General features: G+C 40.1%; 1 protein-coding gene and 2 non-coding genes across 3 annotated transcripts in view; 1 reads left to right on the forward strand and 2 right to left on the reverse strand.

Annotated features, from left to right (window-relative positions):
* The window catches only part of LOC126293423 (unconventional myosin-Ia), a 693,376-nt gene that overhangs the window by 191,771 nt on the left and 484,825 nt on the right, over positions 1–16,780 (reverse strand). The window contains exon 13 of the mRNA XM_049986646.1: positions 158–387. Coding sequence (XP_049842603.1) covers positions 158–387 — 230 coding nt within the window. The remainder of the gene's footprint in view (positions 1–157; positions 388–16,780) is intronic.
* Positions 652–726, reverse strand: Trnas-cga (transfer RNA serine (anticodon CGA)). The gene has a single exon. It is a non-coding gene; the product is annotated as a tRNA-Ser (tRNA).
* Positions 1,020–1,096, forward strand: Trnar-gcg (transfer RNA arginine (anticodon GCG)). Its single transcript has one exon. It is a non-coding gene; the product is annotated as a tRNA-Arg (tRNA).

Here is a 16,780-nt window from a genome sequence, read left to right on the forward strand (position 1 = left end):
TATCCACAGTGTTGTTTCGCACCTTTCCTTTTAACCACCCCCATGCAAACATGTTCACTCAATCAATCACTTAATCTCTGTAGTCAGCATGTCATTTTTTCTGAATTTCTCTTTACACCACTCCAGATTACAAGAAGAAACACTGCCCCAAACTCACCTTTGTGCTGTCATTGATCCTGGTAACGAGCCACGTGAAGAGGCGGCTGTAGAGTGCCTTGCAGAGTGCGTCCCGGGCATGTGTCGCTTCGCCGGCACTGAGCTCTGCCGTGACGGGCTCCTCACCGTCGTCTGTGCCGGAAACCGTCCCCGGCAGCAGTGTCCGTGATGTGAGGGCTGTCTGCAGTGCGCCCTGCTCCGTTCCGAGCAGTTCGCATACATCGTACAGTTCTGTTGAATAAATGAGTTACGCGTCAGTAAAAGTGACTTCTGTAAGTTGTGCTAAGTGCTGAGTAGGTGCACCAACATTCACTATTTGGAAGTGCTGCCACACAGCAAGTGCAGCAGGTCATCTATATCTCCATCAAGACTCTGCAAACTATTTAATTTGAGCAGCAGAAGATACTTTTGATTGGACAAAATGTTAAGTTTTCTTCCCAGTGAATCAGTGTACAAAGCAATAACACTTGAAACTTCCTGACAGATTAAAACTGTGTGCCGGACCGAGACTCGAACTCGGGACCTTTGCCTTTCGCGGGCAAGTGCTCTACCAACTGAGCTATCCATGCACGACTCATGCCCTGTCCTCACAGCTTTACTTCTGCCAGTACCTCATCTCCTACCTTCCAAACTTTACAGAAGCTCTTCTGCCAGCAAGTTTCATATCAGCACACACTCTGCTGTAGAGTGAAAATTTCATTCTAGAAACATCCCCCAGGCTGTGGCTAAGCTACGTCACTGCAATATCCTTTCTTTCAGGAGTGCTAGTTCTGCAAGGTTCGCAGGAGAGCTTCTGTAAAATTTGGAAGGTAAGAGGCGAAGTACTGGCAGAAGTAAAGCTGTGAGGACGGGGCGTTAGTAGTGCTTGGGTAGCTCAGTTGGTAGAGCATTTGCCTGCGAAAGGCAAAGGTCCCGAGTTCGAGTCTCGGTCCGACATGCAGTTTTAATCTGCCAGGAAGTTTCATATCAGCGCACACTCCGCTGTAGAGTGAAAATTTCATTCTAAAAGAACACTTGCTTAAGGGCCTCTTTGCACACTGTTAGTCTAAACTCACCTTTGCAGTTCCCATGGAAGCAATAAATGTGAGGTTGTACTATAAGGGACAGTCAAAAAGTTTCTCTTCACAGGTGGTAAAGTCCAGAATTGGTATGCCAATGAGGCAAAATCACCATGAACAATGAGTCAATTATCCCAATGAAACATCAGGTTGAAGATACCTGTTTAGTAAAACAATGCGTTCTGTTGCACAACGACATCTGTAACTGCCTACTGTATATCCTCGTGCAACAGGAATTGTCTACCTTTCGAGGCCTTTTTTAGGGACCGTAGGCATGTTATTCACATGAAGAGAGATTGAGACTATAAAGCAGATGCTCGAGTGTTTGCCACTTTAGTCTTCCAGTAGAGGCTGGACTCCCAGATTGACCAGTATCCTGTGTCGAATCACAAACGGCACAGAGCTTGGCACACCATTCCACCATTGTGGTTTTTGAGAGGTGTGGACCCATACACATTCTTCAGTCTCCAATGGATGTCTACTGGCATTGGTCCTTCAGCAACCAAGGAAAAATAACAGCACATTGGTCCTGTTTGGACCCATTTGGTAATGAAATCACCATTATTCATACACAATACAATGCACAAGTGACACAGCAGCCAGTGCCTACATTCCTCAGCATATCAAAGTCAATATCTCATATGCCAAGCAGTTAATTGAGGGAAGTGATGAGGTTTCCTTGGTCTTAAACTGGCCTCTCAGAGTCTGTTGTATACTGTTTGGTCGGTAACACTGCAACTAGTTGCTGCTCTTAGAGCATTTCATAGGTCCTGGGCAGCTGCAATGGGCTGGTGGACACAACAGTGAACCACATATCGGTTGTCTCTGGCCAATATTTTCCATTTTATTTCTTGCTTTGGCTTTCTTGTGTACGTACTGGTTTCACGAAATTGTTTCCAAACATTTACAACAACAGGTGAAGCTAAATTAAGTTCTGTAGACACTGCACAAACAGTCAAAACTTAATGCAGTAATCTTTGTTGATCCATTATGGATCATGGGACGATGGCTGGCATGAACTTCTTGATGCAATAATTTACCAACAGCCATATGATCTGCAGAAGTTTATTTTATTTTATGAACTTCTATGTGCTGCTACCAGTTGTGGCATTACATTGATGTCATCTTCAGGTCCCACTCGTCATAGTCGTAAAATCACTATACACAGAAGGAGCCATATAACTGGATCCGTGAATCAATTGTCCTGCAACAGCTCTTGGTGGCCAGGCGACACAGAGTCTGCCTCAGGCAGATGCCTCCTGTTTGGTGAAACATACACAAAGAGTATAGAGAAGTAATCATTACTCACACTCACTAGATGGCAGAGTGAGGCACAGCTCATTAATTTCAATCTTAGGCATAACATGATATATCTGAATACTGCCATTAAGCTGTGGCTTTCAAAAGTATTGTGGAGGATTGTTCTTATTATCAAATCATGTCAGAAAACTATGAGCAACAGGATATATCTTAATCATGGACTATGTACATGGTGCATTTGATCAAATTTTTGTCCCTCTAGTTGTTTTGAGTAATGTATATAACTTCATCGTCTGCAAAAAGTTTGAAGTTAATTATTATTGACTGCCAGATCACTAACATCCAATACACACTATCTGATGAGAAGCATAGTGTGTCTCATAAAAGATGCACATATGCTTCCTGTGAGTTAAGCATAAACAATGTTGTTATCTGATTACCTTTATTTGCAGTATGTGTTAAAAATTATGTCCCTTGTGGTAAGAACAGCCTGACCCTTCCTGAACCCATTAGCAAACACTTGACAAATTTTGGCTGCCAAAATCTGGGAAAAGACCAACCAAACCCTGTCTTCCAATTCTTTGGGCATGTGATCATTGGTTGCATACACCTTGTCTTTTAACATTCCCCAAAGATAACAACTGCATGGATTTTGATCAGGAGAACACGGAGGCAAGTCAGTTATTCTGTCACCAAAGGCACTTCATATTGCTGTCTTAGACGCATTGGCGATGTCTGGTCTTGCATTGTCCTACATGAAATAATCATACATCTCTCCATTAGGTGTTAGTTCTCGAGAAAAAAGATGCACTATATTGTTCACATACCTGTCAGTATGTATTGTTTCATGGAAAAAGATTGTTCCAGTAATTTGTCTTGCACTAATTGCACACCACACTCCTGTTTTCAAATCATGCATAGGTTGTTGATGTAATTATCAGGATTTTTGGAGCTCCAACGTCAATTGTTCTGAGAATTTATGCACCCTGACATGCTTCATCAGAGAAAAAAAAGTATTTCAGGATCAACTTCCCCATCGTGCACAGCCTGTAACAGCCAGTTGCAATAATGACATCAAGCAACAGTATTTGAGTTACTCAGTTGGTGCACTGCTGTTATTTTGCATGGTTTCAATCGCCGTTTTTGCACTGCTCTGTGAGCAGATGCTTTTGACACACCAGTCTGAAGGGCCAAAAGGCACAGAGATTTTCTCAGATTTCTTTCCAAGGCCTCCCCTATCTCATCTAATTTACTTCTGGTTAAAACACTAGGTTCTCTAGGCCTTCGTTTGTGTAACACAGATTGAGTCTCTTCAAATTTCATCACTAATCTGCACATCATTGGGAACACAAACACTGGGAAATTTTCATATGAATTCAAGTCAGCATTCCATATACGATACTGTTTTTGCATAGTTCAACACAAAAAACATTCATTAATCCTTCACGTATACCATACCAAACAGAAACTCGATAGGAAACTCAAAACAAAACACCTGAACACTAAGTTCATAAATGTCTGGGATTACAACTCAATAATAAATTTGGTTGGGAAGGGCATACCACAGAATTGCTTAAGCGCCTAAACAAGTCTGTATTTGCCATGAAAATGATGCCAGATCTAGGAGATATAAAAATAAAAAACCTTGCATACTTTACTTACTTTCGCTCTGTCATATGGGATCATATTCTGGGGCAACTCATCAAACCGAGCAAAAGTTTTTAGGGTGCAAAAGCATGTGATAAGAATCATTTGTGGTGTAAATTCAAGAACATCTTGTAGAAACCTGTTCAAGGAACTGTGTATTCTAACCACTGCTTCCCAATATATTTATTCCTTAATGAAATTTGTTGCAAGTAATCCATCTATATTTCCAACTAATAGCTCAATACATAGTATCAATACTAGGAATAAGAACAATCTACATAGAGATCTAAAATCTCTAACTTGGTCCAGAAAGGGGTCCAATATTCAGGAACATACATTTTTAATAAATTGCCAGCAACCATGAAAAACTTGGTTTCCGATAAAGCATGTACAAATAGAGTTTGAAAGACTTTCTGATAGGCAACACCTACTCCATAGACTGTTAAGCCAGCTTAAGTAAAAATATCTGTTAGATTCTCGTTTTGACAACACTTGGTCACAACAGTCAAGATTAGGTATTTTGTGTATGATAAATTTATTAATAGTGCATAACAGTGTTGCATTCTGACAGTGTGTTAATTCTGTGAATATTGGCTGTTCCAGTTTAATGTATTGTATTAACCTATTTTGACTATCTCCTGATAATTGATCAGGTTAGTAAGTATTATATTCAAATGTTTTATGTTTTTATGTTATACTTTCTGACATGTTCCAGACCCATTAGAATAATCTGATTTTTTTGGGTCTATGGAAAAAAACTGAATCTAACCTAATCTAATCTAATCAGTCACACAGTATAGAAGACACGCACACAATGTTTCTGTCTGAGGACCAGGCCCAAGGATATATGAACAAGGAAAGCCTCGGACTCAATGCAGCTGCAGTAATGATGCCTAGCAACAATATTTGAAGCAATTAAACTCGAGCCCAGTGATATACAGGGTGGTCCATTGATTGTGACCGGGCCAAATATCTCACAAAATAAGCGTCAAACAAAAAAACTACAAAGAACAAAACTCTTCTAGCTTGAAGGGGGAAACCAGATGGCACTATGGTTGGCCGATAGATGGCACTGCCATAGGTCAAATGGATATCAACTGTGTTTTTTAAAAATAGGAACCCCCACTTTTTTATTACATATTCTTGTAGTACGTAAAGAAATATGAATGTTTTAGTTGGACCACTTTTTTCGCTTTGTGATAGATGGTGCTGTAATAGTCACAAGTATATGACTCACAATTTTAGACGAACAGATGGTAACAGGTAGGGTTTTTAAATTAAAATACAGAATGTAGGTATGTTTGAACATTTTATTTTGGTTGTTCCAATGTGATACACGTACCTTTGTGAACTTATCATTTCTGAGAATGCATGTTGTTAAAGTGTGATTACCTGTAAATACCACATTAATGCAATAAATGCTCAAAATGATGTCCATCAACCTCTGTGCATTTGGCAATATGTGTAACGACATTCCTCTTAACAGCAAGTAGTTCACTTTCTGTAATGTTCGCACGTGCATTGACAATGCACTGACGCATGTTGTCAGGGGTTGTCGGTGGATCACTATAGCAAATTTCCTTCAACATTCCCCACAGGAAGAAATCCGGGGAAGTCAGATCTGGTGAATGTGTGGGCTACGGTAAGGTACTTCAACAACCAATCCACCTCTCATGAAAGATGCTATTCAATACCGCTTCAATTACATGCGAGCTATGTGCCTGACATCCATCATGTTGGAAATACATCGCCATTCTGTCATGTAGTGAAACATCTTGTAGTAACATCAGTAGAACATTAAGTAGGAAATCAGCATACATTGCACCCTTAGATTGCCATCTATAAAATGGGGGCCAATTATCCTTCCTCCCATAATGCCACACCATACATTAACCCACCAAAGTCGCTGATGTTCCACTTCTTGCAGCCATTGTGGATTTTCCATTGCCCAATAGTGCATATTATTCTGGTTTACGTTACCGCTGTTGCTGAATGATGCTTCATCGCTAAATAGAACGAGTGCAAAAAATCTGTCATCATCCTGTAATTTCTCTTGTGCCAAGTGGCAGAACTGTACACGCCATTCAAAGCCATCACCATGCATTTCCTGTTGCATACAAATATGGTACAGGTGCAATCGATGTTGATGTAGCATTCTTAACAATGACGTTTTTGAGATTCCCGATTCTCGCACAATTTGTCTGCTTCTGATGTGCAGATTAGCTGCGACAACGGCTAAACACCTACTTGGGCATCATCATTTGCTGCGGTCATGGTTGAGGTTTCACATGTGCCTGAACACTTCCTATTTCCTTAAATAATGTAACTATCTGGCAAACAGTTCGGACACTTGGATGATGTCGTCCAGGATACCGAGCAACATAAATAGCACATGCCCGTTGGCCATTTTGATCACAATAGCCATATATCAACATGATATCGACCTTTTCCACAATTGGTATACGGTCCATTTTAACACGGATCATGTATCACGAAGCAAATACCGTCCGCACTGGTGGAATGTTACGTGATACCACATACTTATACGTTTGTGACTATTACAAAGTGAAAAAAGTGGTCCAACTAAAACGTTTATATTTCTTTATGTACTATACATGTAATAAAAAATGGAGGTTCCTATTTTAAAAAACGCAGTTGATATCCGTTTGACCTATGGCAGCCCTATCTATCAGGCCAACCATAGTGCCATCTGGTTTCCCCCTTCAAGCTAGATGAGTTTTGTTCTTTGTAGTTTTTTTTTATTTCATGCTTATTTCTTGAGGCATTTGGCCCGGTCACTATCAATGGACCTTGTATATGCCAGGAAAGCCTCGGACTTGGGGTAGTTGCAATAATGACATCTATCAACAATATTTGAAGCATTTAAACGCGACAAAAAAACTCAAAACAAAACATCAGCACACTAAGTTGCAGTGTAGGGGGTACACAGAATTTTATAGTAAAACTGTAAAGTGAATGCTATAGACCCATGCAATTTTGCTAATTTGTCACTGTCCATGTATGATACACACACTGTATGCTTCTTTTTTCTTTGGAGAATAATTGGAATGCTTATCCTGAATGCAAATGAAACATTATAAAGGATAAAACATTATAAAAGATGTAAAGTCAAGAGTGGTCGTGTGATTAACAAACTGTTTTGTCATGGGAGAAAACTATTTGCTATGCCATGTTAGTGCACAAATAATTTTTGATCTTGAAGTATGTCCTTGTACTCTGCCACTTTCCATCAGATTCAAATGACAATGTGGCAGACAAGCAGTTTACTCCAGATACATTCTTGCCCTCTGACAAGTAAGGGAGAGTTCCTGCACACTGTCACAGGAAAAAATTACCACGTGCAGAAATGCTGTAAGCAGTGGAAGAAATGAATGCATTGTGTGTGGAAACACAACTATCACAATTTGACAATTTGGAACAAATTTACAGCACCAGTCTTGTATGTTTTTGCCAAGTCATTGTGCTTCATACTGAGCAAATATGAAATTAAATGTCATAAATATTTTACAACATAATGTAACCCTTTTTCTCTGAGAGGTCATAGGTTATGCCTGTGAATTGCTTCATCATTCATTTTAAAAAATCCAAACAACAGCACATGATGTTCAGTATGAATGAATTTAGAATTCTGCACACAGTGTTGTTATTAATAAATCTGTAAGACTGACAATGGCCAAACACAAAATACTAGAGGATCAAATTTTTTGCAACTGTCCTCCGCGTGGTTGACAGTCCATTTCCATCAATACGTGAAGTCTACATGGTCATGATTTAGCTGCGGTTTTTCGTTCATGTTTTCGCATCACTGACTGCCAATTTGCACAGCTTTAGAAGCACTGAAATGTTCCAGACTGATTTGTTACTTAGCTGATATCCAATGACTAGAAAGTGTTTAAAGTCCCTGAACTCTACTGATCTACCGTATTTACTCGAATCTAAGCCACACTTTTTTTCCGGTTTTTGTAATTCAAAAAACCACCTGCAGCTTAGAATCGAGTGCAAAGTAAGTGGAAGTTCTGAAAAATGTTGGTAGGTGCCGCCACAACTGACTTCTGCCATTGAATATATGTAGCGCTACACAGGCATGCTTTGTAGGCACAAAGATAAATACTGGCGCCAAAACCTTTGTGTCAGTAAATAAATTAAAAGAAAAGGTAGAAGAATGTAAACATTATGCCATGTATTCTTTCGTGTTTGCTGCTACCTCATTAAAATCCTGTCTGCCTAATAAACTTCTAAACTAGAGTGAGACAACAGCAAACGTGGAAGAATATACATATCATGTCATGTTTATATTCATATTATTCTTATGCTGAATAGTGATACAGTCAGAAATTAAGCATGGCAACTGACTAGATTTTTAAATCTAAGATGACCCTAATTTCTGTGCAGAATATAGTGTACTAAAGTGGCGTGTGCAGAGATTTTCAAACAGAGAAAATTTTTCGCTAAACTCTCGTTCAGAACATCTCCTATCATACACAGTCTATTATTTGGCGCTTGTTGATAATTATCAAAGAAAGCAGCAGTGTAGGTAACAATAAATAGCAGTCTCTTGCCATTGTTTTGCTTATGATACAATTTCTCTCTTTTTTTAATTGTAAGTGGCGGTAGTGCTCACAAAAGCAAGCCATGCCGTGAGTGGCAACAGGTTGTAAACACTCATTATCAGAATGTGACAAACAATGCATGACACAGTACAATAATGCATTTTCAGCTTAGAGTGAGGTAAACACCCATCACAAAGAGAATGGCACTTATCAGATCAAAGCAAAATAAGCAATCAATTCAAACCAGACAAAGCACGTGAAAAAGGAAGGGTACCTGTACAAATGCAGACGGAGTGCTTGACACATTGCAATGGCTACTTGGTAAAGCTTAACTGTTAAGCTTACAACTCGAACCAAATTACTGTAGCTGTATCTTCATCCATTTGATCTAAATTGTGCCTCATGTTACAATGGAGCAACTTTGTTTCGATTTGGAGGTGCAGTCTAAAACTTTTCTCTCCCACGTGTGAAAGCACCCACGTGATTTACCAACTGACCTGTCTGCACTGTGACGCTTTCTATGTGGGAATGACCAGCAACAAACTGTCCATTTGCATGAATGGACACAGGCAGACAGTGTTTGTTGGTAATGAGGATCACCCTGTGGCTAAACATGCCTTGGTGCACAGCCAGCACATCTTGGCACAGTGTTACACCGTCCGAGTTATCTGGATACTTCCCACCAACACCAACCTATCCGAACTCCGGAGATGGGAACTCGCCCTTCAGTATATCCTCTCTTCTCGATATCTGCCAGGCCTCAACCTCCGCTAATTTCAAGTTGCCGCCGCTCATACCTCACCTGTCTTTCAACAACTTCTTTGCCTCTGTACTTCCGCCTCGACTGACATCTCTGCCCTTACTCTTTGCCTTTAAATATGTCTGCTTGTGTCTGTGTATGTGCGGATGGATATGCGTGTGTGTGTGTGTGCGCGAGTGTACACCTGTCCTTTTTTTCCCCCTAAGAGAAGTCTTTCCGCTCCCGGGATTGGAATGACTCCTTACCCTCTCCCTTAAAACCCACATCCTTTCGTCTTCCCCTCTCCTTCCTGAAGAAGCAACCATCGGTTGCGAAAGCTAGTAATTAAGTGTGTGTGTTTTGTTCATTGTGCCTGTCTGCCGGTGCTTTCCCGCTTGGTAAGTCTTGGAATCTTTATTTTTAATATATTTTTCCCATATGGAAGTTTCTTTCTATTTTATTTACAACAATGTATTTATGTGTTTCTTTGTGTATTACTTTTTATACAATTGTATAACACATCAACAGTCTCATGTTTACGAGCTAATGAAGAAGTCAGGGATTTCATGACTCCATTTATGTGAATTTACAATAATATGACATTTATTTTACATTCTTGTTTGCCAATCTTCCATACTTACATAATTTTTATAGCTTAAAGAAGAAAAATTAACAAGATGTTGTCACTGCTTTGAAAGAAAATACATGATTGCAATCAATCGCAGTAAACTGTAAGCAGGCATATTGTTTTGTATGAGTGCTGTTACCAACTCATGTTAAAAAGTTCAAATGTCTATAACAGTCCTGTATGCTTGGCTATATTGACATAAATGATTTCCTCTTCTTCTTCTTCTACTTTCAAAAAGTAGGCAATTAGCTCATTCAAACCTCTGAGGAAGTTGACAACATTTCCTTTGCCTTCCAATATATCTTCCACCATTTGGTCCATATGATGAAACATTTTCTGGTATTTTTCCTTCTTGCTCTGAGTTCAGGTGTGTGAGCCATCTCTTTGGTCAATTCCATCTTCTGTTTTAAGGATATCCAGTTCTCTCCACACATAACCATTATTAACTTTAGCAATATCATGTAGCCTCTCAAGGATCTGAGCAATTTCATTTCTGATCCCTGTATCACACTAATATATTTAGCAGTCATCACCCACACCCCTGAACCATACAGCACAAGAGGCACAGCCACCACTTTATAAAATTTCATCCTTGTTTATTTTGTCTTTTTCCTATGTAATGTTCTTCACACTGTTCCATATATGGCCTGGTACTTAATTTACAATAAATATAGTGAGCAATGCCATTCTTGTGTTACAGTTAAGATCCTGTAAGTGAGACACATGTTCAATAGGTCTATTTACCAGGGACATTTTTGATGTGATTTCGTAGACCTTCCCAGTGTAATAACTGCTGATATTCTTCAAGGTTTTGCAGCCAGATCATGTCGTCATCCAGACACAATATCTTCAGGTGAGTTAATGCTTGTGCACTGCCTCACCAGTACTGAATTCCAGGCACAGTGATGGAAACCTTTACACACCGCAGACAGAGCACCACGCGTGTGTGAGATGATGGGCAGCGCCTCCTGGCGGCAAGTAGACATTCAGCGCGCCAGTGGGAGAAGACGGTGTCAACGATAAATCGCAACAGCACTAGATAGAAGAATCCAATTATCAAAAAAAAGACCATTGTTGTTTAATGTCGGACAAAATCAGATTCCATACCTTGCATAGAGGAAAACCTTTATCCCTGTTAATAATATTACTTGCTAATCTAATTTCAATGGATTCTTTAAGAACACATTCCCAATAGTGAGAAGTAGGAGAGCTGTGTCTTGTCATGCATCATTCTATGTCCTTCTTAAGGCAGTGTTCCGCCACTGCCGACATCTCAGGCTGGAACAACCGAGTGTGCCGGTGATGTTCCACACACTGATCCTGAATAGTTCAAATAGTTTGACCAATATACTTCTATCCACAGTGATACGGAATTGCATAAACCCCGGACTTCCTCAAGCCCAAATTATCTTTAACTGAGCCAAGAAGGGCTCTAGTCTTGGCCACTGCCGTAAAAACACTTTTAATATCATATTTTCTTAAAATTCTTGAAATTTTGGATGAAGTATATCATCCGAAATTAAACAACAACGATCTTCTTTTCGATCATTGGATTCTTCTAACTAGTGCTGTTGCAATTTATCATTTCTGCCATCTTCTCCCACTGGCGCGCTCCGTGTCTACTTGCTGCCAGAAAGCGCTGCCCACCACCTCACACACACGCGGTGCTCTGTCTGTGGTATATAAAGGTTTCTGTCGTTGTGGCTGGAATTCAGCTCTGGTGAAGCAGTGCATGAGCATTAACTCAACAGAAGATGGCGGCCAGCTGGTCCGCTGAAATACTGTGTCTGGATGACAACATGATCTGGCTGCAAACCTGTGAAGAATATTAGGGGCATTTTTGTTTGCACTGAATGTGTAATGCTCCTATTATAGCACAAAAGAGAGGAATATGTCCTGGACAGAGACAGGGATGTAATGGGAGGGAACTTGCTTTTCGACTTATCTGGCAGCTGCAAAGACATTTACATCAAAACATCTTGACATATCCACACTTTTTCCCTTGTTATTATAAGTGCCCATGTTGTGTAATATAAAGCATTGAGTCAAGTAAAGTAACATTATACATTATGTCAAGTCATATAAACTTGTCATCATGTCATCCAACATGGCATTTATCATCTCAAACAATATGATACAATGTGTCATTACAGTTTAAGATGCATGCATCCCTACTCTGAGATACTTCCTATTATAAATGCACTCCAACTCTAGGATATTTCCTGCTGTAAATGCATCTCACTTTACATTCACATAAATTTACGTGTATTTGTTCTTACACCCCTCGTCATACAAATAATACGGGGTGGATATAAGAGAGCTCACTGGGTGGGGGAAGTAGAGTTAACTTATAAAAAAGGATGAATATGTCAAGATGTTTTGATTTAAATGTCTCTGAAGCTGCCAGATAAGTTGAAAAGCTAGTTCCCTTCTTTTACATGCCTAATACTGCCCATGACATATTAGCCTTTTTTTGTGCTGACAGGAACATTTTTCATTCTGGTTTCCAACTTTTACTCTACCATAATTTTGACATCGGACCACCATAACTTGGTAACTAATGTAGATTTATGTTGATCCGGGTGACAACTGATACCAGCTTTCTGACCCAAGACACTAGAGATGGCGATCATGTGTGTAAGGGATGTGCTTCCTTGTGTAGACGAGTGGTGTGTGTTTCTATTTTGCTGTTGAAGGGCAGTGGCAGAAAGCTTTACATAAGAGTCTTTTAACTATGCCTGTCGGCAACTTAATGTGTCTTGTTTACAGTAAGTAGCAATCTTCCTACTTTACTAGTATTCCTACTTGGAGTTTCCATTGTTTGATTTTGTGTGTTACATTTAGCTCAACTTTAAACCATCATACTCCTACAACAGATAAAGATTATTGGATGATAAATATTGTTTTGTTTTATACATAAGTGCAAAGTTTGGACTGATTCACACGTTTGAAGTATAGGAGTGGCATGCTTCAAAAACCTCCCAGAAAAACATGCTTTTACACATAAAATCCAAATGAAGCAAGATTTTTTCAGATGGTTAAAACTTATCTTCGACCAAGGTCTGATACATTGGTAGACCAAATTTGAACCAACAGCCTCGCTCCAGTCTGGAGTTACTTAGGGGCGATTGTTTTTGGATGTAAAATCCCAATGGGCACATACAAATGGTGCTTTTGCAAAAGGAGTTAATCAACTCACAATTTGCCTGGGAGCCAGCCCCTGTTTGTTGTTGAAACTTTGCTTAATATACCGTAACATAGCTACAGTAAGACAGATGTTCAAAGAGCTATACAAATAGCCACTGGTCCAGTCTAAATCAAAAACCTTAGACTTCATGTTCCTAGCTCAAACAGGTACTGAGCACCAAGACCACCCCCCCCCCCCCCCTCCCCACAAATCATGATTCTGCGTGCAGCCTTTTCTTCAGCACTTCCCCACTGTAACTATAACAGCCACAGTTTTCATTTTTCATTGAAAGATTGTGATGTTATATCCAAAGTACATCTTTAGAGGTTAATACACAGCTATATGAAAGTTATCCTCTGTTTGCTGAATAGTAACCTGATCATCAACAAATAACATTGTACTCTCTAGTTATATAATCTACATTAACATTAAAATTTATAGGGGCAAACTACAGTCCTGACATTCTCTTTGGTTAATAAACATTTCCTCAGATACAGGGTTCTCTTTTATCAATGTTATTTGTGTGTCATAACAAAAACATTTTACAGCATCCACAAGGTGGAGAGATTATCCTTAGAGGCCGTTTTTGTCTTTTTAATCAATGGATGTGATGTGTTTCTCAAAATTAAATTCTCTTCTTCTTGCAATCTGAATTTGCAAAGAAACAATACTGTCTGTGCATGACTGACACTATCTTAAATGTCGTCGTTCTTTGATCAATGAAATGTCTGGTTTAAAATGTAATTTTCATTAATTACTGTTCCATATACATAGTTGTTGTCATATGTTTATGACCTCTTTTTAAATACAGGGTGTTACAAAAAGGTATGGCTAAACTTTCAGGAAACATTCTTCACACACAAAGAAAGAAAATATGTTATGTGGACATGTGTCTGGAAACGCTTACTTTCCATGTTAGAACTCATTTTATTACTTCTCTTCAAATCACATTAATCATGGAATGGAAACACACAGCAATAGAACGTATCAGCGTGACTTCAAACACTTTGTTACAGGAAATGTTCAAAATGTCCTCCGTTAGCGAGGATACCTGCATCCACCCTCCGTCATATGGAATCCTTGATGCGCTGATGCAACCCTGGAGAATGGAGTATTGTATCACAGCCATCCACAATAAGAGCACGATGAGTATCTACATTGGGTACCAGGGTTGCGTAGACAAGAGCTTTCAAATGCCCCCATAAATGAAAGTCAAGAGGGTTGAGGTCAGGAGAGAGTAGACGCCATGGAATTGGTCCGCCTCTACCAATCCATCGGTCATCGAATCTGTTGTTAAGAAGCGTACGAACACTTCGACTGAAATGTGCAGGAGCTCCATCGTGCATGAAACACATGTTGTGTCGTACTTGTAAAGGCACATGTTCTAGCAGCACAGGTAGAGTATCCCGTATGAAACGTGCTCCATTGAGTGTAGGTGGAAGAACATGGGGCCCAATCAAGACATCACCCACAATGCCTGCCCAAACATTCACGGAAAATCTGTGTTGAGGACGTGATTGCATAATTGCGTGCAGATTCTCGCCAGCCCACACATGTTGATTGCGAAAATTTACAATTTGATCACGTAGTACATACTGACGAAACTAAAATGAGCTCTAACATGGAAATTAAGTGTTTCGGGACACTTGTCCACATAACATCTTTTCTTTATTAGTTATGATATCTACACCCTGTGTAGATATCATCTGAGGAACTTCACAGCAGTTCCAGTATAGACTAAACAGGTAGGCAATTTCGGTTTGAAGGATTCAGTGCCATAAAAGACTTACAACTGAATATTCCTTATATACGATGAGGTGAAAAAAGTCAAATATCAATACCAACCTCCTTTTTCCCAGTGTAGTGCAGCGATATGGACTCAACAATTCATTGGAAGCCCCCGGCAGAAATACTGAGCCAGGCTGTCTCTATAGCTGTCCGTAACTGCAAAACTGTTGCCAGTGCAGGATTTTGTGCACCAGCTCACCCCTCGATTATGTCCCATAAATGTCTGATGGGATTCATTGTGGACGATATGGGTGGCCAAATCATGTGCTTGAATTGCCCACAGATTCCACACCAATCACGAACAGCAGTGGCCTGGTGAATGGTGCACTGTCATCCACAAAATCTGAAGTCCAGGATGGTTGCAAATGGTCTCCACGTAGCCAAACATAACCATTTCCAGTCAATGATCAGTTTGGTTGGACCAGGGAATCTAGTCTATTCTATGTAAACAAAGCACACACCATTATGGAGCCACAACCAGCTTGCACAGTGCATTGTTGACTACTTGGTCCAGGGCTTCATGAGGTCTGCACCACATTTGAACCCTACCATCAGCTGTTACCAACTGGAATTGGAACACACCTGACCAGATCAAGGCTTCCTAGACATGTAAGGCCCAACTGGTATCGTCACAATCCCAGGAGGGACACTGCAGTTGATGATGTGCTGTTAGCAAAGGCACTCACGTCGGTCATCTGCTACCACAGGCCATTAATGCAAAATTTGAATGCAATGTCCTAGCAGATATGTTCATCGTACATCTCATATTGAATGCTGTGGTTATTTTATGCAGCATTGCTTGTCAGTTAGCACTGACAACCCTATGCAAATTCCTGCGCTCTCAGTCAGTCACAGCACTGTCAGTGGTGAAGGGCAACGTCTGAAATTTGGTATTCTCAGCACACTACTGACACTGTGCATCTTGGAATATTGAATTGCCTAATGACTTCTGAAGTTGAATGTCCCATGTGTCTAGCTCCTGATAACAGAACGCAGCATGTCATTCTCAATGGAGAGAAGTCTTCCGAAGTAAGAGTGATTTCAGGTGTGCCGCAGGGGAGTGTCGTAGGACCGTTGCCATTCACAATGTACTTAAATGACCTTGTGGATGACATTGGAAGTTCACTGAGGCTTTTTGCGGATGATGCTGTGGTATATCAAGAGGTTGTAATAATGGAAAATTGTACTGAAATCCAGGAGGATCTGCAGCAAATTGACGCATGGTGCAAGGAATAGCAACTGAATCTCAATGTATACAAGTGTAATGTGCTGCGAATGCATAGAAAGAAAGATCCCTTATTATTTAGCTACAATATAGCAGGTCAGCAACTAGAAGCAATTAATTCCATCAATTATCTGGGAGTATGCATTAGGAGTGATTTAAAATGGAATGATTATATCAAGTTGATCTTCAGTGAAGCAGATGCCAGACTGAGATTCATTGGAAGAATCCTAAGGAAATGCAGTACACTTGTTCGCCCACTGCTTGAATACTGCTCAGCACTGTGGGATCCGTACCAGGTAGGGTTGATAGAAGAGAGAGCAGATCCAACGGAGAGCAGTGCGCTTCGTTACAGGATCATTTAGTAATCGCGAAAGCGTTACAGAGATGATAGATAAACTCCAGTGGAAGATGCTGCAGGAGAGACACTCAGTAGCTCGGTCCGGGCTTTTGTTGAAGTTTCGAGAACATACCTTCACCGAGGATTCAAGCAGTATATTGCTCCCTCCTACGTATATCTCGCG

The sequence above is a fragment of the Schistocerca gregaria genome, chromosome 10 (assembly GCF_023897955.1).
Source record: "Schistocerca gregaria isolate iqSchGreg1 chromosome 10, iqSchGreg1.2, whole genome shotgun sequence".
In the NCBI taxonomy this organism is placed as follows: domain Eukaryota; kingdom Metazoa; phylum Arthropoda; class Insecta; order Orthoptera; family Acrididae; genus Schistocerca; species Schistocerca gregaria.